This window comes from Drosophila eugracilis, unplaced genomic scaffold (assembly GCF_018153835.1).
Source record: "Drosophila eugracilis isolate 14026-0451.02 unplaced genomic scaffold, ASM1815383v1 contig_616, whole genome shotgun sequence".
Classification (NCBI taxonomy): domain Eukaryota; kingdom Metazoa; phylum Arthropoda; class Insecta; order Diptera; family Drosophilidae; genus Drosophila; species Drosophila eugracilis.
Genome location: NW_024573499.1, coordinates 754,711 through 770,869, shown reverse-complemented (window position 1 = coordinate 770,869; position 16,159 = coordinate 754,711). Strand labels below are relative to the sequence as shown.

The 16,159-nt window shown below is 45.8% G+C and overlaps 7 protein-coding genes across 9 annotated transcripts; 3 read left to right on the top strand and 4 right to left on the bottom strand.

The window, feature by feature from the left end:
- The first annotated feature begins 16 nt into the window (after positions 1 to 16).
- On the top strand, positions 17 to 1,396 carry LOC108116086 (general odorant-binding protein 99a-like). 2 transcript variants are annotated; one of them, XM_041819350.1, is made up of 2 exons: positions 17 to 213; positions 924 to 1,396. In XM_041819350.1, exon 2 carries the CDS (start codon positions 978 to 980, stop codon positions 1,335 to 1,337), a length of 360 nt encoding a protein of 119 aa, XP_041675284.1. In that variant the 5' UTR covers positions 17 to 213; positions 924 to 977; the 3' UTR covers positions 1,338 to 1,396. The 2 variants fall into 2 exon arrangements, with proteins under 2 accessions (XP_041675284.1, XP_017083292.2); XM_017227803.2 differs by lacking the exon at positions 17 to 213 and adding an exon at positions 590 to 697.
- Positions 1,378 to 4,901, bottom strand: LOC108116085 (head-specific guanylate cyclase). Its single transcript, XM_017227802.2, has 5 exons — positions 4,776 to 4,901; positions 3,588 to 3,859; positions 3,207 to 3,447; positions 1,801 to 3,149; positions 1,378 to 1,730 (listed from the first exon to the last, which is right to left on the bottom strand). The coding sequence occupies exons 2-5, from the start codon at positions 3,821 to 3,823 to the stop codon at positions 1,526 to 1,528; spliced, it is 2,031 nt and encodes a 676-aa protein (XP_017083291.2). The 5' UTR covers positions 3,824 to 3,859; positions 4,776 to 4,901; the 3' UTR covers positions 1,378 to 1,525.
- A 475-nt stretch (positions 4,902 to 5,376) lies between these two features.
- LOC108116072 (lysoplasmalogenase-like protein TMEM86A) lies at positions 5,377 to 7,395 on the top strand. The gene is made up of 4 exons (XM_017227787.2): positions 5,377 to 5,583; positions 6,315 to 6,484; positions 6,542 to 6,732; positions 6,829 to 7,395. Exons 1-4 carry the CDS (start codon positions 5,563 to 5,565, stop codon positions 7,152 to 7,154), a joined length of 708 nt encoding a protein of 235 aa, XP_017083276.2. The 5' UTR covers positions 5,377 to 5,562; the 3' UTR covers positions 7,155 to 7,395.
- Positions 7,389 to 11,998, bottom strand: LOC108116071 (condensin complex subunit 1). The gene is made up of 6 exons (XM_017227786.2): positions 11,791 to 11,998; positions 11,244 to 11,715; positions 10,290 to 11,185; positions 10,095 to 10,236; positions 9,949 to 10,036; positions 7,389 to 9,892 (listed from the first exon to the last, which is right to left on the bottom strand). The coding sequence occupies exons 1-6, from the start codon at positions 11,915 to 11,917 to the stop codon at positions 7,484 to 7,486; spliced, it is 4,134 nt and encodes a 1,377-aa protein (XP_017083275.2). The 5' UTR covers positions 11,918 to 11,998; the 3' UTR covers positions 7,389 to 7,483.
- Positions 11,999 to 12,283: 285 nt separating this feature from the next.
- On the top strand, positions 12,284 to 13,647 carry LOC108116061 (mitotic checkpoint protein BUB3). The gene is made up of 2 exons (XM_017227772.2): positions 12,284 to 12,594; positions 12,650 to 13,647. The coding sequence occupies exons 1-2, from the start codon at positions 12,403 to 12,405 to the stop codon at positions 13,436 to 13,438; spliced, it is 981 nt and encodes a 326-aa protein (XP_017083261.1). The 5' UTR covers positions 12,284 to 12,402; the 3' UTR covers positions 13,439 to 13,647.
- On the bottom strand, positions 13,507 to 15,346 carry LOC108116060 (pickpocket protein 19). 2 transcript variants are annotated; one of them, XM_017227770.2, is made up of 5 exons: positions 14,414 to 15,346; positions 14,209 to 14,361; positions 14,030 to 14,159; positions 13,789 to 13,978; positions 13,507 to 13,732 (listed from the first exon to the last, which is right to left on the bottom strand). In XM_017227770.2, exons 1-5 carry the CDS (start codon positions 15,344 to 15,346, stop codon positions 13,507 to 13,509), a joined length of 1,632 nt encoding a protein of 543 aa, XP_017083259.2. The 2 variants fall into 2 exon arrangements, with proteins under 2 accessions (XP_017083259.2, XP_017083260.2); XM_017227771.2 differs by lacking the exons at positions 13,507 to 13,732; positions 14,030 to 14,159 and having other exon boundaries at positions 13,817 to 13,978.
- A 97-nt stretch (positions 15,347 to 15,443) lies between these two features.
- LOC108116062 (general odorant-binding protein 99a) lies at positions 15,444 to 16,116 on the bottom strand. Its single transcript, XM_017227773.2, has 2 exons — positions 16,006 to 16,116; positions 15,444 to 15,938 (listed from the first exon to the last, which is right to left on the bottom strand). The coding sequence occupies exons 1-2, from the start codon at positions 16,042 to 16,044 to the stop codon at positions 15,549 to 15,551; spliced, it is 429 nt and encodes a 142-aa protein (XP_017083262.1). The 5' UTR covers positions 16,045 to 16,116; the 3' UTR covers positions 15,444 to 15,548.
- Positions 16,117 to 16,159: the final 43 nt, after the last annotated feature.

Genomic DNA, 16,159 nt, shown 5'->3' with positions numbered 1-16,159 from the left:
GGCAATCTCAAGTCATTGAGAACACAGCAATGGGTGAGGATAGCTGACAAGATCTGGGAATGGATATCATTCCTATCCTATCAGACCCACAACCTACTTACTTAAACCTCGTTTATGTCAATAAGAAAACAATGAAAATAATCGGACAATAGAATATTAGAACCCTTTACGCCTTCCACACAATTGCCATTTAAAAAGAAGAATGATAAAAGGGTAAGTTTCCAAGATAAATGTTATAAACTGTGTAGAGGGACAATTCGAATATTAATCAAGACAGAGTTAAAATAGAAAATAATTGATGAAATACATTAAAGATAATCATAATCCGAATAACACTTCTAAAGTTTTAAGATTTGAATTATCAATAAATGGGCTCCAAGGACAAGTTAATCAGTTCCTCATAGCAAACAGATGCTATTGTCAGTCCAAATCTCTGTTTTATTTCAACCTTATCAGCTATATGGGTTGAAATCAAGAAGTGAGGTCGGAAAAGGACTGAACGCTTGACCCCAAGAATTTGGAAAGAACATATAGAAATTTAGCGATCTGCGATTAGCTGGGCGTTGCTATAAAGCCGGGCACTCAGCCGTCGGCGATTCAGTTCGAAACTTTACTTCCCCGCTATCGTCAAACTATATACTCGTTATTCAGTATGCTCAAGTACCTTATCGTAACTCTGGCGCTGTGGTGTGCTGTGGTGTGTATAGTATATAGTATACGTAATTAGAAAAATGTCACAAAGTAAATTAACAAAACTTAAAAGGATTATTACAAAAAACTATACTTAGAAAGAAAAGGTTTTTTGTTGTCCTTCTACACGGCCGATAATATTATACAAAAATTCACCCAAATCAAGTTAATGTCAATAAGTTTAAGTGAGTCGTTCTAATACTTAGTTGCTGATATAAATTACATATTTATAGGGCCATGCCGATGACTGGAAGCCCAGACATGGCGTAGAGAACGCGAAAATTCAAATGGAATGTATTGAGGAAAATCCGCTGAGCAGGGAAGCGTACACTCAACTGGAGAACGTTATCTTCCTCGACGAACCAGATGTGCGTAAATATGTGACCTGTATGGCCATCAAGTGGGGCATCTTCAGCGAGCAGCAGGGCTACAACGCTGAACGCCTAGCTAGGCAATTTAATTTTGGCCTGTCCGAGGACGAGGCCCTGCAGATCGCCCAGAGCTGCATCGACGACAACTCGCAGAAGAGTCCTACGGATGTGTGGGCCTTCAGGGGAAACCAGTGCGTAATGGCCAGCAAGTTCGGCGACACCATTAGGGCCATCATTGAGGCGGAGAAAAAAAAATTGCGGCGGACTAGGCTGTAGATATACCAATAGCCCAATAAAGAGAGTCCATCACTTGTGCTGGAATGCAACCATTCGAATGGGATAGTTTATTGTTTTCAGGCTAAGCAGGGGAACAGCAAAACCACAATTACAAGTGCACCGAACTACGACTACTGAGCGTGTGGGTCTACGGGAGGAATGGGGTTATGGCTTGAAGACCTGGCCGTCTATGCATCCCCGCCCTCCGATATGGTCTTCATGGCCACATTGATGTGCTCCACCAGCGGCAGTTCGCTGTCCAAAGCCGGATTTCGGAAGCTCTCCAGGAAGTAACAAGTCTCGGTACCGCCGGGATTGGGGAACTCCTTGGGCAAGAAGGAGGGATCCCGCGGCTGTAGATCGAACTCAAAGCCCTCGTGTTTGGTCAGCCAACTGGACAAAGGATTAGGTTTGAAATTGTTAGAAAAAACATTTTAAATATTTATAAAAAATCCCAACTTACTCCTTGGTTGTGGGGCTGACATTGATCTTCAGCGCCTCGCTGCCCGACTCGAATTTGTTGGCTATGGTGACGCTGTGCCCGAAGAGGCAGTACCTGGGCATCTTCCTGCCCACCACTCCGGCGAGGACCGTGCCCGTGTGCAGGCCAATCCTCATTTTGATTTGCTCGCCGTCGTGGGTAATGTGCTTCGAGCAGGCATCGATCATCTTGAGCGCCATCCATGCCACCTTGTGAGCATCGTAGATGGAGGCGCGGTGGAGTCCGCTGGCTACGCAGTAGGCATCCCCTATAGTCTCCACCTTGTAGACATCGAAGAAGTCGCAGAACTCATCAAAGTCCTTGTACAAACCCTCCAGCATGCTGATCACCATGAAGGGAGTAGCCCTCGAGCAGATGCTGGTGAAGCCCACAATGTCGCTAAACAGGATCGTGACATTCGGGTAGGTCTTAGCGTCGATGGAAGAGCCCAGCCATAGCTTCTCGGCGATTTCGGCGGGAAAGATAAGATGCAGTAGGCTGACGTTCTTCTTTCGCTCCTTGGTCACCGCCGAATTGGCTTCCTCGATGCTATTCTTGATTTTATCCATGCGCCTGCGCAAGCCATCCTGTGCCCTGGCCTGTTCGCCCACCAAGATCACCTCCCTGGTGGCATCGTGTAGGGGTATGTCCGAAATGAAAAGTCCATTGCAGGTCAGGCCATCCAAGCCATCCAGGAAGGGCGAGCCAATGAACAGAAGGGAATTCGATTCGGGACAGTGCACCATCTGACCCTTGATCTCCAATCCGATGGCCGGGAAATCCACGGCTCCTGGCGGATTGTTCAATCCAATTAGGAAAGGCGTGTATGTACGCCTTACAATATCCCGGAATTTCATGGTCAGTCCCTTTGGGCGTTTGAAATCAAAGTAGGTCGTCGCCTGGCATCCGAAATCCGCCATATAGGGCTTGTACAACTTGCTGAATCCCCTGCCCAGTTGGACCAACTCCAGTTGCTCGTTCATGATAAAGTGCCAGGGAAACATCTTGCAGAAGCTGGATGAGTTCATTTGCAAGTCCGAGGCATTGCTGGAATTGCTCCTCTGCACCGTTTCTGGAATAGTTTTGCTCACGGAGGCAGGGCGTCCCATTAGCATTGTCTGGGAGTTATCCTTGACCAGCGAGAAGAGATAGCGATACCTGCGGGCATCTCCCTCCACGGGTTCGATCTTGATGTTCACATCTACCTTATAGAGCATTCGGGTGAGGGCCTTTAGAGAGCCCAGAAGCAACCAGGCAATCACCGGACGCTCCGAGGTGAAGATCAGCTCTCCCTCGCCAGCGCACACAAATCCAGTGTCGGTGACATCCTCCTGATAAGAAAAGGGATTTCAAATTCAATATGTAATATTGTTATTGATCGAACTCACCTCCTGTAGCTTCAGCACATCGTAGACCCCATCAAGAGAACCTAGAAATTCCTGTAGGTCGGTGCCCAGGCAACGGAAGGCTCTTTCAATTATTCCCGTGCAGCAACAGGTGATCAGCTCCTCGCCCAGAAGCACTAGGATCTCGCTGGCACTCGCCTCATCCATCTTCAGAAGCAGCTCCTGAATGTCTGCCAGATAATCATAGTTGGCGCAGCTCTTGAAGGTCTGCGGGTCCAGTTTCCTAAGGGGAGTAAGGTGGGTAAGATTTATGGAACAACTATAAAAACATAAGCTAATAATATATATTGAACTTAAACTGAGGACTTGGTAAAACTAGTGGCTTAAAGTGATCCTAAGTCGTATTATTAAGTTTTTACTCACAGCTTGTGAATGTTGGGCCAGTTCTGGCGGTACTTGGCCACCAAGGAAGTGACTGCCGTGTTGAGATCCTCGTTCGATGGTGCCGTCAGAAGCTGAATGGCCATCTGGAGGTGCGTGAGGGTTAGGGCGTCATCCGATAGCTCCTCATCCTCGAGCGCCCAGTGGCCACCAGGCTCGGCGATGACCGAGGGCTGGCGTGTCAGCGAGTCCGCTCGCCTAAAGAAAGGACACGCCATGTCGCGTGCTTGCTGCTCAAGTGGACTCTATTCGATCTATTTCGAGGATTAAACAGGAATCAGCTTATTAGGGGCTTTATAAACATTTCAATTATTGGCCACAAGTCAATCAATGAATTTTTAAAAACCCATTTTCCTGCTGGCAACTTAATTGAATGTATCTTTGATATTCATTTTAATATTTTACGAATTTTGAAATTATTAGTTGGTCATGATATAATTAAGGCTAACTAAAATAAATATTTCTGTTGCATAATTTGGAATTGGATAATGATTTTAGCTCTTTAGATAACTCGATGACCTAGTAACTTTACTTAAACCCATTACAGGACTTTCAATCAATCTAAATGAAAATTGTATCTGAGATGCTACCAATTTTATGGGTTCTCCCCTTGGACGTTCAGCCATTGATTCGATGTGTATAGTGCATTTTCCGCTGGGCTTTCCCCTGCCATTTTTTCAAGTTCAACGTGCACTTGTATGAGGAGGTGGTTGGGGTGTTACTCTGTACATGGTACACCACCCACTGTTGGCCCACAAGGGCTCATGTCCCTGCTGTATCTTGTGTGCCCAACTCGAGTGGTTTTCCTCCACGGAGGTCAAGTGTGTGCCAGGCTTGCTTTCTTTAGTTCTTGGCAAGGCTCCCACTCTTGCTTTCTGGCCAGTCCCATTACCATAATTTCATTTTGCATAATTTACGAGGGTGGAGGAGGTTCTCTGCAGGCCCACCCCATCCCCGCCAGCTGCTGTGGCCCGATGTGTGTCACACTGGTCAGCTTTAATTTTCACCACCTCCTCGCTTTTCTTTACAGGAGTGTGTATTTGCTTACAGGAAGCCCCCATGGATATGGATACACAATTTTCCAGTTCTTTCACAAGGTTTTTCCGCTTAAGGCACTAGGGCCTTCATGGGCCACGCTTAACCATAGCCTACTTTTGGGCTGTCACTTACTTAGATTAAAATATTTAAATTTTATTCACTGGCTTTTCTGCTCTTATTTCAATACTTTAAGGTGGCAAAAATCGTTGTGGAATTTCTTTGGGAGCTAAGGAATTTTTTCGCACGCCTGAAAAATGCCACAACTCGAAACGGAATGAACTTTTGGACAAAATAAGGTGGCGAAAAAGTCTAGGGCAAGCGAAGCTTTCCGGAGAAAGCTTTTCCAAGTGAAAGTGTGCAGAGATTGTTGCATTGTTTTGACGATACAAAGAGAGCGAACGAAGGAAAGAGCGACGGCGCATGAGTATGTCTCGGATTGAATTTGATGCTGTCCGGAAAGCTCTGCCAACGGTCACTTCTCAATTAACCTGTTGCGCGAGCAGCGCTCTCCAAGTTCCCGCTCTCAACTAATAACAAAGGTGAAAAGTAATCAATCTGCCCTCCCATATCCGTAAATGTATCTGTATCTGTATCTGTGGCAAGGTATCTGCAGAATGCTGCATATGCTGCACACCACATGTCCGGCTAAAAACTTTTCACTCTCCAGAAACGTGAAACTTTTCAGCGTTCGCCGCCAGCCCAAGTCCAGCGAATCGAAAAATTATATAGTACGCCTCAGTTTATTGACGTTGGCCGCCCGTGCGCAACGTGTTCTTTTCCATTGTTTTCATTTCCCGGGGGCCACTACACGATTTTTGTTTATTCTTTCGATCCGCGCTCGCATCGTGTGAAAGTGCAGCTTGACTAAACCTTTTTTTTCCGTCTCTAATAGTTGTAATTTGCACTAATTACCGCCGCAATGAACGATTTCGGGCAGTTCGTAAGTGACTCAGGTTCTTCTTACTTCAGTCGGGGTTTCGAGTTTCAGTGATATGGAAATTGCAGCTTTATAAGCATAAACAATACCCCATTATATATGCGTGCACTGCGGATGCTTTATCTAACCGCAGAAAGTGGAACTAAAAAAAGAACACAAAGCTTCGTCCTTGACCTTGCACATCTCTCAGGTTCTCTGGAGCGCACCGAAAGCTCCTGCAACGAAAGCGAAAGTTGGAAGGTCCCTCTTGAAACCGAGGGGTGAAACCACTCCCACCTCCACTCCCCAAACCAATGATAATTTCATGCAAATTTACATCTCCATAAAGCCCATAAATGTTTGACGAGGAACCGGGGCGAGCCAACCCCAAGAACGAACGCTTTAATCTAATCAGCCCCAAAACCATTCGATTTCCCTAATCACACAGTTTAACTGTAGTTTGGACCTCCGCGGTTTGATTTGCGATAATCGCTTAGTCTATTTTAGTTCCAAGCAACGTCTTAAATTCTCAAAAAAATACTTATGATACCGCCCACGCTAGCATTGCTTGTAATTTTTGTAATAATTTTGAATGATTTAATGTAAGGAGAAGAATAATTATGATACTTAATTTAAAGAAATACTTAATACCGCACAAAACTAGATTATGGAAGATAAATATTATTCAAAAAAGCTTTCTTGTTTTTATGGTTTTATTTATTAAAATTGTAAAAAATATTTCTTGTTTTTTAAAGGCCAAAGCCCAGGCCTCCAAGTTCGTGCCGTTTCTGGTGACCCTCGTTCTGTACTTCTCGTTGGTGCGAAAGGATCCCCAAGGAGAACTATGGACCACAGTGCTCAAGTGTCTGCCCATTGTGGCTCTCATGTTCTATGTGGTGGCCAAGGGAATCACGCTCAAAAAGGAGTAAGATTTATAATACCTAATTATTTAGTATTTTTATTTTAAATATTTATTTTAAAGATACCGCCGCTCACTTTGGATTCTCCTGGGCCTGGTTTTCTCCTGTGGGGGTGATGCTCTGCTCAATATAAACCTCTTTCCATTCGGAATGATCTCCTTCGGAGTGGCGCATGTCTTTTATATCAGCGCCTTTGGATGGAAGCCTGTAAAGTGGTTAATTGGATTGGTACTCTACATTGCCGTCTCACTTTGTAAGTTTTTCAAACTGTATTAATTTATAATATTATGATATATATCTTAATTAAAATGTTTAAAATACCATACCTAATTATTATATTTCACTTCAGTTATTTACTTTGTGCACAAGAATCTGGACGAGATTCTCATCATCGGAGTGCCGATCTACTGTTTCCTCATAACCACAATGCTGTGGAGAGCTCTAGCTCGAGCGGTGGATTCCAAGAATTTCCTCACCGTATTCTGCGCCATCGGAGCTATTCTGTTTGTGATCTCCGATGCCCTGATCGCTGTCACTATGTTCGTGGGCGTGCCCCTGCCCTGCGCCCGCCTTCAGATCATGATCACCTACTATGCCGCCCAGTTCGCCATTGCGCTGAGCACAGCGGATGATGGTCCGGCAGTCCAGCGGTCTCTTCGCAAGAAAATCAAGTGAGACCAGTGCCCAATGCTCATCTATTGGAAACCCATAGACAACATGAACGCAACCACCAAATTTAGTACTTCCAAACCGTCTAGATTAATGCCATTTACGTGTGTTGGTTTCCCCATCCCAGTAGCATAGTGTAACCAAATATATTTTCCGTTTCTCTGGTGGATGTGGAAACGGATCTTAGTAGAGTTATTTAGATGTTTGTTGACTTAAAAAAATAAATATATTAATGTTAACTCCAGTACTTAATAACTATTTTTATTAAAACCGATGTTTGTACATCATAAAAATCCCTAAAAAGGGCGTAATCCTAGAAAAATATGTCTGCAAAACTAATCATCGCTACTGTAGCTTTCTTCTGAGGTCGAATCCTGGCGAGCACGTCTTCCGCGTCCCCGTCCAGAAGCCTTCTTGGCGGCAACCGGCTTACGACCACCAGTCTTTGGCCTGCCCGGCTTGGTCCTATTCGCCTGACCTTCCGCAGTGCTAGAGCCCTGTTCGCCTGGTTGCGCACCTGAATCCGGATTGACCTGCAGGCACTCGTTCAGTCGGTTCTCGAACTCGGTGACCACTGCTTTGAGCTCCGGTTTCGCCAGCTTGTTAGTGTTGCTGATGATCAGTTTGAAGGACTGGTAAACCTCATCCACCTGAACCTTGTCTCTGAAGTGTTGTATGTTGTCCATTAGCTTTTTCACTGCTCGCTCATTGTATGTGAGTAGGCCCAGGCAGTAGGCGATGTCACGCCACTGCCGCTCCACACGAGTCACCGGGAAACGCAAGCACAGCTTCTCGACCAGCGTCTCGATCTGGCGATCCTTCTGGATGAGGCCAAGGATGTAGGACATGATCACACGGTACTTGTCCTCGTCGAGACCAAGTTTGATATCACCCAGCCGTGAGATGATGTCCGGCAGGACATTATACAGAATGTTCGACTTGTTTGCTATCTCCTTGAAGAACTGCTTGGTGATATTGCGGATCTCATCGTTTCCATCCACGATGCATAGGGCCATGTCGGCGATTTGACCTTTGACGCGGATCATTTCATTCAAGATCAAATGGGAGAGCATTTTAACAGCAGTCAGTCTCAACTCGGTGTTCGATTCGTGCAGCTGGGCGTAGAAGTGTCCGGTCCACGGCTCGATAATATTCGGGAAGCGGAAAGTCAGATCCGACAAGCCAACCACAGTGTTGCACTTGATCCGTATGTTCTTTGTTAGGTTGAGGATGTTCATTAAGAAGCTCATGTTGGACTCGCAGAACCTGGAGGACACGGTCATTAGACGGGCCAGAGCCAAGGTGGTCGCCTGCTGCAACTTAGGATCCCGAAATTCTCCTGGGCGCTTGCAAATCTCTATGATGAACGTCGCCAATTTGGAAAGTAGGGCATCAGGGTTGTATAGCAACATATCCTCGCATATGCCGTGGATCTCCTCGGCAATATTGTCCTCAGCAGTGGCGCCCACCAAATCATCGTCCGGTTCCTGCTGCGGTTCCGCCGCAACTCCAGATAGTCTCTTCCGCACCTCCATGGCTGACATATTGAGGGTTTGCCTGGCCGCATTCGGTGCATTGCCAACCTGTTGATTTCTATTTTTTCGCTCTTCTTGGGCCGTCAATTCGTCGCGGTACTTCATGTTGTTATAGATGTCCATGTCAAGAAAGATCATCTCCTTTATGGTCATATAGCCGATGCAGAAGACTAATCGCGAGACTAGAAAAACGGGAATCAGACTGCCCTGTGTCTGGGTTAAGATATCGAGCTGGGTAGATGGAAGGGTCTGTGAGTAGGGTATCTCCATCGGCTGTGATTCTCGAACGTTCTCCTTATCCACCACTTCTGGAGAAGCAACCTGAGCAGCTGCTTCCTTAACAAGCCAACTCTCGTTGAAACGCTTAAGCAATGTTACCACCAGTTGCTGGGCTATAACATCCGGAGCCTGGCACATTCTGTAGAAATACTCAAAGACGCTCATCGCTAGACCATCAAAGTCCGATAAATTCTTATGAAAGAAGAAGTCGAGGAAGAGCCGCGTGATTTTTCCCACGAACTCAGCATCGCTATTCTGGCGCTTGTAATACTTTGCAGTGTTGTTTGCGTCGATTGAGTTAACCAGCAGCTGTAGGCAGGAGGTGAAAATTCGCGGGTCTCGGCGTACCCGCTCTCCGACAGCAATGTCTTCTATGATAGCGGTGTTGGCTGAAACAATGCTGGCTTTTGATTGCGAGGCCATGATCAGGAGCTGGATCGACAGGCGAGATTCGTTGGCGGTGGTGCCCTCTAATTTTAGGGTGAAGCGCTCGAAGAGCACCTGGATTACAGCGGCGTCGATGTCACCACCGGACACCCACTCGGCCATTAGTGATTCCATGGCCGTGTAGTGGCCGTATTCGATCTCCGAAAGAAATTTGGAAAGGTTCTGCACCACTTTAATGGCGTGAGCACGACCCGTTTGGTCTGTGGAGAAGAGAACCCGCTTGTAAGCATCGGATACGGCATCACGCTTCTCCTTGTCTGAGGACCAGACCAACTGTAACATCCGCTGCATTCCAGACTCTGTGCCGTGGATACCGAACATATACCCGGTGGTAAATAGATCAACTGCCTCAAATACATCCGTATTCGTCTTGGACATAAGCATCTCATGCAGTTTGGGAAATGCTGAAGTCATCAGGACTGCAAAGTCTATGCTGTCCTTGAGGAACTGAACCGTTTTGATCTGCTGCAGCATCTCCTCGCTCTGAAGGTTAAGTGTTGGTTAGTAAGAGCTCATTTTGTATTAATGCAGAAACGTACGCTTTGTTTAAATCCAGCGGCCAACAGGTGATATGTCTTTAGCAGGGCCAGCACATATACGCAATGTTCTTCGTGTTTCAGCAGGGAGCTGAAATTTTTTATATTTATTTACATTCCTGAATAACAATTCGTAATCAGCAACGCACCTCATATTCTGGTTTCCAGCCAAAAAATCCACCTTCCTCACCAAAACAATGGCATCCTTGTAGTTCTTTTCCCGCATCAGCGGCACTATTCTCTCAAGCAATGACTCGTCGCTCTCTTCCTTGTCAAACTGCATGTCGGGAACTGCAAAATAACAGTCATAAATACCGTAAACTACAGGAATACCTTGGACTTACACTCCGTAAGGTTAGCCTCTATGCAAGGGAGAAGTTCGGGCGCCAGAGAGCTAAACTCATCATTCAGCTTCTCCTCCTGTTTGCGTTCTTCCTCGAGCACTTCATTCAGTTTTTCCATGGCCGTTACCTCGAGCTCATGCTTTGCACGCAGTTCCTCTAGTGAAAGTTTGCTGGAATAGGGATTGCTTTCTAGGGCGGATTTAATCAGCTGCATGGCAGCACGCCGCACCAGCGAGCTTTTGTCCTCCAGCCTTCCAATAGCTTCGTCCAACACTCTGGTCAGGAAGTTAAGCGGAATGGCGTGCTGCACTTTTAAGTGGTGCCAAATGCTTAGCACCTTGGAGCGCACGTGTGCCGATATATCCAAGATATGTGCAATTAAGTGCTCAAGGAACTCGTTGCGCACTTCCTTCAGCTCCTCGCTGAGATCCTCCGAGGTCAGTTCGCTGACCACCGTATCCCCGATAATCTGTAAAACACAATTTCGCAACATGTGCGACTGGCAATCTAGTAGGTCATCAGCCAGTTTTTCTAGATGCGGGATGATCAACGAAGGGGCAATATTTGAGAACTCTGCCAAAAAACTGGAGAAGTGCTTGGACACCGTTGAATCGGAACTATCTAGTTTCAGGGCGTCCACGATGCTCTTGATAAGAATAGAAAAGACGGATGAGATTCCGTACTCTTCGTGCAATAGTAGAATACCGGCTGCGACGGATGTTGATGCATGTTCAGTGCCGCGCAGGATCTGTAGAATGCGAACTGGGAAGGTCATGGCCTGGTTGAAGCGTTTAATAGAGGTTCCCAGGATCTGGAAGATTGTGTCAAAGACGTGCTTGTTATCTGCGCGAAGAGGCAGCAGTTCTATTGTTCGGTAGCAGATATCGCAGAGCATGCTGTTAAAGAAATATCATTTCATAAAGGAAAACCTCGATTGCGTAGGCAATTGCTTACGATATAAAGTCCTCCTCCGCGACTGGCGGATTCCAAAGCTTCTCCAGCGGGCACTGCAGCACATTAAAGAGCTGCACGAGGAACTTGCCTCGTTTAGCGTCCCAGTTAGGAAACTGGTCTAGGGCATCCGCATGTTTTGCTCGCTTTTTCTGAACATTCAACACCTGATCCCGCTGAGCCTGCTGGACGCTGTTGTTAATCTTCCTGACGGTGCTTACTTGAAGGTACAGAGTCATCTTGGTGAGATTGAGGTAGCTACATCTTTGCTGGTTAGACATGGGCTCCGGGGCAGTGAGCAGGGGCTGCAGATCCTGGAACAGTTTGTCCACGGTCAGGTAAAGGAGATCAAAGGATCTCATTAGGTTCTGTGTGGATGTGGAATTGGAGCTGCGGTCTTCGAGGATCGAGTAATACAAATCGAAGTGCTCGAATATGTAGAAAGGATCTCCAATGTGAACTTTGCGCTTGCATTCTATTCAAAAGTCGTATAAGTAGTTTAATACAGCTGTACATATTTTAAAAAGCAACCGCGCAAACGGACATTTACCTTGCAATTTTGAGGGGATCTCAGCGCTGCCGAATATCTCCTTCACATAGTAGTGGTCCCCACTGGAGTTTGTGAGGTCGGAGGCTTTTAGGGGAAGAACGAACTGGAAGTCATGCGATTCCTCCATGACGGGTACTTTCCTTCTTTCCACAAAATAAAAACTTAATTGTTCCAAATTGAGTGGCGTCGTTCATAGAGATGAACACAATCGCCGCCAAATCGATTTCGTGAAATCGATTTTCGATTGCTGGTGGAAGAACTATCACAGTTACGCTTCAAAATTATAATAGGGATATTCTAATATTACCGATAGTTTTTTATTTTCGATGAACTCGTATCAAAATCGCTTTGATTTTTAAAATAAGTAAAACCATATTTTTTGTTTTTTATGACCACTGATATTGATTTTAGGTAGCGAATTAAATTCCATTCTATCAAGTTTTCATCACAATATGTAGGTCCACCCTAATGTATGGTACAACGATAGTGCTATCGAAGGTGTTTCACCTCTACTGAAGACGCCATGCAAATTCCATCGCGCTCGCAATAAATAATTTTTTGTTCAAATTTAAAAAGCTTTTAATCTGATAGACAATTCCCAAACTTAACAAAATGCGTCCGCCAGAGTTCAAACTTAACAATCCGCCGGAGGACCTGATCTCCGCCGTGAAATTTGGCCCTAAATCGAATCAGTACATGGCGGCGTCTTCCTGGGATGGAACTCTCCGGTTCTACGATGTGCCGGCAAACCAGATGCGCCAAAAGTTCCTGCAGGATACTCCAATTCTGGACTGTGCCTTCATGGTAAGACATTTCGGTGTATATATTCATGACTCCTATCTTAAACTCCGAACCACAGGACATAGTGCACGTGGTTAGTGGCTCGCTGGACAACCAACTCCGCCTTTTTGACGTGAACACCCAGACTGAAAGTGTTATTGGTCAGCACGAAAAGGCCATCAGATGTGTGGAGCACGCCGAGTACGTGAATGGCATCCTCACGGGAAGCTGGGACACAAACGTGAAGTTGTGGGATATGCGGGAGAAGTGCTGCGTAGGAACTTACGAGCAGAACAACGGAAAGGTATACTCCATGTCTGTCATTGATGAAAAGATTGTGGTGGCTACATCCGACCGCAAGGTGCTAATCTGGGACCTGCGCAAGATGGACAGCTACATCATGAAACGAGAGTCCTCACTAAAGTACCAGACTCGCTGCATTCGGCTGTTCCCCAACAAAGAGGGCTACGTGATGTCCTCTATCGAAGGCCGGGTGGCCGTTGAGTACCTGGACCACGATCCCGAGGTGCAACGCCGCAAATTCGCCTTCAAGTGCCACCGGAATCGGGAGCAGAACATCGAGCAAATCTACCCGGTGAATGCTCTTAGTTTCCACAATGTCTACCAGACATTCGCAACTGGCGGATCCGATGGCATTGTAAACATTTGGGATGGCTTCAACAAGAAACGCCTCTGTCAGTTCCACGAATACGATACCTCCATTTCCACGCTTAACTTCAGCTCCGATGGCACCGCCCTGGCTATCGGTTGCTCCTATTTGGACCAACTGACAGAGACTCCGGCCACCGTGCCTCATCCGGCTATCTATATACGCTATCCTACGGACCAGGAAACTAAGCAGAAATAATGTTTCCTCCGAAGTTCTCTTCATTTATTTGTTAATGCTGTAATTATACAATATTTTATATTCTATTTTCATTTTGCACAAACGTCTGTAATCAGTGCCCATGTCAGCTTGACCAGTATAAAAGAAAGCTCTATGAAACTCATGACCGAGGCCCCCATATAAAGACTTACGATACCTCCAAAATTGGCCAATAAATCTAGGTTTGTGTACTTGAGCTTCGTTATGATTTTGGTCATCACTCGCTGGCCGTAATAAATCTGCGCTGTGATCAATCTATCGGTGGAATTTTTTGGGCTTCAAAAAAGGAAAATACTTTAATTGTTGCCTAAGAAAATATTTTGTTGACTTACTAATCCAGCTTGCGCACATTGAGCGTCATTTTGTACTGGCGTGAGTTGCAGTTATCTGGACAATCACAGAAATGCCCACGTCGGGAGTCGTTAATGTATTTCTCCTGGTCACCCATCTTCACATAGCTGAATATATCGGCATTGCCGCCCAGACACCCTGCGTCCTCAATTCCACACTCACGAATTCCCTCTAAAATAGAAAGATATAAAGAAGGTAGAGGTGTATTTCTTTATAATTTACCAATGGGTGGCAAGAAAACTGGTGTAGAGCAATTGCAAGTCTTCAACACGACTAGATGAAGGCACATAGCCAGGCAATTTTCCCTATTATAGGTTAATGAAGTGTCCAGGAAGTTAGGGTTTTTTTCGTTCTATAGATACTCAGAGTTATATAGGTTTCAATAATCTACATCTACTTACATCAAAGTAGCAACCCCTCTTGCTGGGACTCATTTCATATGTATTTGGGGATGTTTCCGTGACCATTGGATGCACAGCAACGAAGTTTTCCGTATCCGGATATAGGTGGTACATCATTTGATTTGACCATTGACCTGGTTCCTTGATCATCAGCTAGAAAAAAATGTTTATTACATTATATCATCTATTCCTCCTACTTACATACATTCATGCCAAAGGGAACTTCTACGCCATTCCTAACGAAGGAAAAGCTCGCATTGAGTGTGAACTTTACGCCAGATTCCTCACCAGCAGTACTCAGTTTGTAGGGATAGAACTTGTTGGTTAGTTGCTTTTTACGGGAGTGATCCGAAATCAGGGAGTTGAAGACCAAGCACTGGCCCTTCTCCGTTTGTTCAGGCACAAAGAGCTTGCAGCAATCATATGGAGTCTCATCAAACACGCAAGAATCTGGGATAAAGAGTTCATCACATCGATAGGCCAAGTAGTTCATCATCTTCTTCAACTGTAAAAACCTCAATGTTGTGAGATTTCTTTTTGCCAGATCCACTGCCCTGTTAAAATTGGAAAAGGTGACCACCTCCAGAACGACAAGTAGCTGACGGAACGTTTCTCTGAGCTCTGCATTCGGATTTTTGGGTAAAAATCGGAGTAATGCAGATGGAGCCCTTTGCCAATTGACATGGCTCCACGGACATATAGCCACTGCTGGGAAATCGATGTGGTACACTGGCAACTGAGTTGTATCTATCAGGCTGACTAGGGTCTGTTCACTATGGCGATGTCTTAGTGCGGTGTACAGACTGAACCCGGTGATTCCGGCTCCTAAAGCGATAGTAAGCCACAGGCAACGCTGCCAGAGATGTCGTTCTTCGAAGGCGTGCTGCATCCCATGGATGGTGGAGTGGGCAAAGGAGCTACGCAGTCTATCCTTGTACTTTATTCCAAGTGCTTTGTTCTTGAAACGGAGCAGTTCTTGCTTGGGCCGCGGAGCCACAAGTTCCCTCGTGTACAGCAACATGATGAATGGGAAAAGTTTGCTAAAGGTATTGTTAAGGCTGACTGGACTTATTGTCTGCCTAAAGAAAGTATAGGTTCGATATAATTGATAGGAAATTAGTGCCCAAGTTAGTTTCATCCCTGCCCTGTTATTTCACTTCCCTAGTTGGGTAGTTAATTTGATGGTAATTTAAGACTGATTTTTATAAAGGTACCAACTAAAGTCCAACTAGCACTTTCTTTTCGCAATGTATTGACGACGAATCATGAAATTTGTTTGAAATCAATTAATCTATTAACTAAATTTATGCTTATCAGTAAAATCGATCATTGAAGAGTACCTAAACCTTGGGGGCCAGGCTCTTCTGGATCAGGGCAGCATTCTCCCTCAGCAGGCAGGTGGCTCCACGGTAGGCCCACTCGCAGGCGTTGGATCCCTGCTCATTCTTGTCCACGCAGGCGGCCAAGGCGGTGTGGAAGGCCTCGTTGTGGTCGGCATGCTTGCCCACCAGCTGCTGGTGAATGTTCTCCACATTGAAACCAGTCTGGACATCGAACAGACCCCACTTGGTGAAGACACACTTGATGTAGCACTGGGTCGTGGAGTCGTTGGGGTACTCCCACTTTTGGTACTTCTCCACCAGATCCACGGGAACGGCCAGCTCCTTGACGCACTCCTCCCGATAGGACAGCATGTCGTGCCTGTTCTTCACCACATAGTCAGCGGAGGCCTTTAACCCGGAGAAAGACAATAGTTTAGATTTGGGATTCTCAGGGTTATCTCCTTCAAACACTCACCAGTCCAATCAGCACACAGATGGCGACGAAAACCTTCATTTTTGCTTTCCTTAACTTGTTTGTCCGACGATCGAGCGAAGACTGTTCAGAAATAGGGCTACACAGCCGCTATTTATACCCCTCCGAGGGAACCGATTTCGGTTCGGGGATTGGA

What these genes read in the sequence shown, in the direction of transcription:
- LOC108116086 (XM_017227803.2), top strand. Translation starts at nt 653, where the DNA reads ATGCTCAAGTACCTTATCGTAACTCTGGCGCTGTGGTGTGCTGTG. An exon ending in TGGCGCTGTGGTGTGCTGTG is followed by an intron (nt 698 to 923) that starts GTGTGTATAGTA and finishes ACATATTTATAG; the next exon opens with GGCCATGCCGATGACTGGAA.
- LOC108116085 (XM_017227802.2), bottom strand. Translation starts at nt 3,823, where the DNA reads ATGGCGTGTCCTTTCTTTAGGCGAGCGGACTCGCTGACACGCCAGCCC. An exon ending in TGGCCCAACATTCACAAGCT is followed by an intron (nt 3,448 to 3,587) that starts GTGAGTAAAAAC and finishes TACTCCCCTTAG; the next exon opens with GAAACTGGACCCGCAGACCT. An exon ending in ATGTGCTGAAGCTACAGGAG is followed by an intron (nt 3,150 to 3,206) that starts GTGAGTTCGATC and finishes TTTTCTTATCAG; the next exon opens with GAGGATGTCACCGACACTGG.
- LOC108116072 (XM_017227787.2), top strand. Translation starts at nt 5,563, where the DNA reads ATGAACGATTTCGGGCAGTTC. An exon ending in GGAATCACGCTCAAAAAGGA is followed by an intron (nt 6,485 to 6,541) that starts GTAAGATTTATA and finishes TTTATTTTAAAG; the next exon opens with ATACCGCCGCTCACTTTGGA. An exon ending in CTACATTGCCGTCTCACTTT is followed by an intron (nt 6,733 to 6,828) that starts GTAAGTTTTTCA and finishes ATTTCACTTCAG; the next exon opens with TTATTTACTTTGTGCACAAG.
- LOC108116071 (XM_017227786.2), bottom strand. Translation starts at nt 11,917, where the DNA reads ATGGAGGAATCGCATGACTTCCAGTTCGTTCTTCCCCTAAAAGCCTCC. An exon ending in GATCCCCTCAAAATTGCAAG is followed by an intron (nt 11,716 to 11,790) that starts GTAAATGTCCGT and finishes ACTTTTGAATAG; the next exon opens with AATGCAAGCGCAAAGTTCAC. An exon ending in GCTGGAAACCAGAATATGAG is followed by an intron (nt 10,037 to 10,094) that starts GTGCGTTGCTGA and finishes AAAAAATTTCAG; the next exon opens with CTCCCTGCTGAAACACGAAG.
- LOC108116061 (XM_017227772.2), top strand. Translation starts at nt 12,403, where the DNA reads ATGCGTCCGCCAGAGTTCAAACTTAACAATCCGCCGGAGGACCTGATC. An exon ending in TTCTGGACTGTGCCTTCATG is followed by an intron (nt 12,595 to 12,649) that starts GTAAGACATTTC and finishes TCCGAACCACAG; the next exon opens with GACATAGTGCACGTGGTTAG.
- LOC108116060 (XM_017227770.2), bottom strand. Translation starts at nt 15,346, where the DNA reads ATGAAACTAACTTGGGCACTAATTTCCTATCAATTATATCGAACCTAT. An exon ending in AGAGGGGTTGCTACTTTGAT is followed by an intron (nt 14,160 to 14,208) that starts GTAAGTAGATGT and finishes GAGTATCTATAG; the next exon opens with AACGAAAAAAACCCTAACTT. An exon ending in AATGTGCGCAAGCTGGATTA is followed by an intron (nt 13,733 to 13,788) that starts GTAAGTCAACAA and finishes CCTTTTTTGAAG; the next exon opens with CCCAAAAAATTCCACCGATA.
- LOC108116062 (XM_017227773.2), bottom strand. Translation starts at nt 16,044, where the DNA reads ATGAAGGTTTTCGTCGCCATCTGTGTGCTGATTGGACTG. An exon ending in TCTGTGTGCTGATTGGACTG is followed by an intron (nt 15,939 to 16,005) that starts GTGAGTGTTTGA and finishes TCCGGGTTAAAG; the next exon opens with GCCTCCGCTGACTATGTGGT.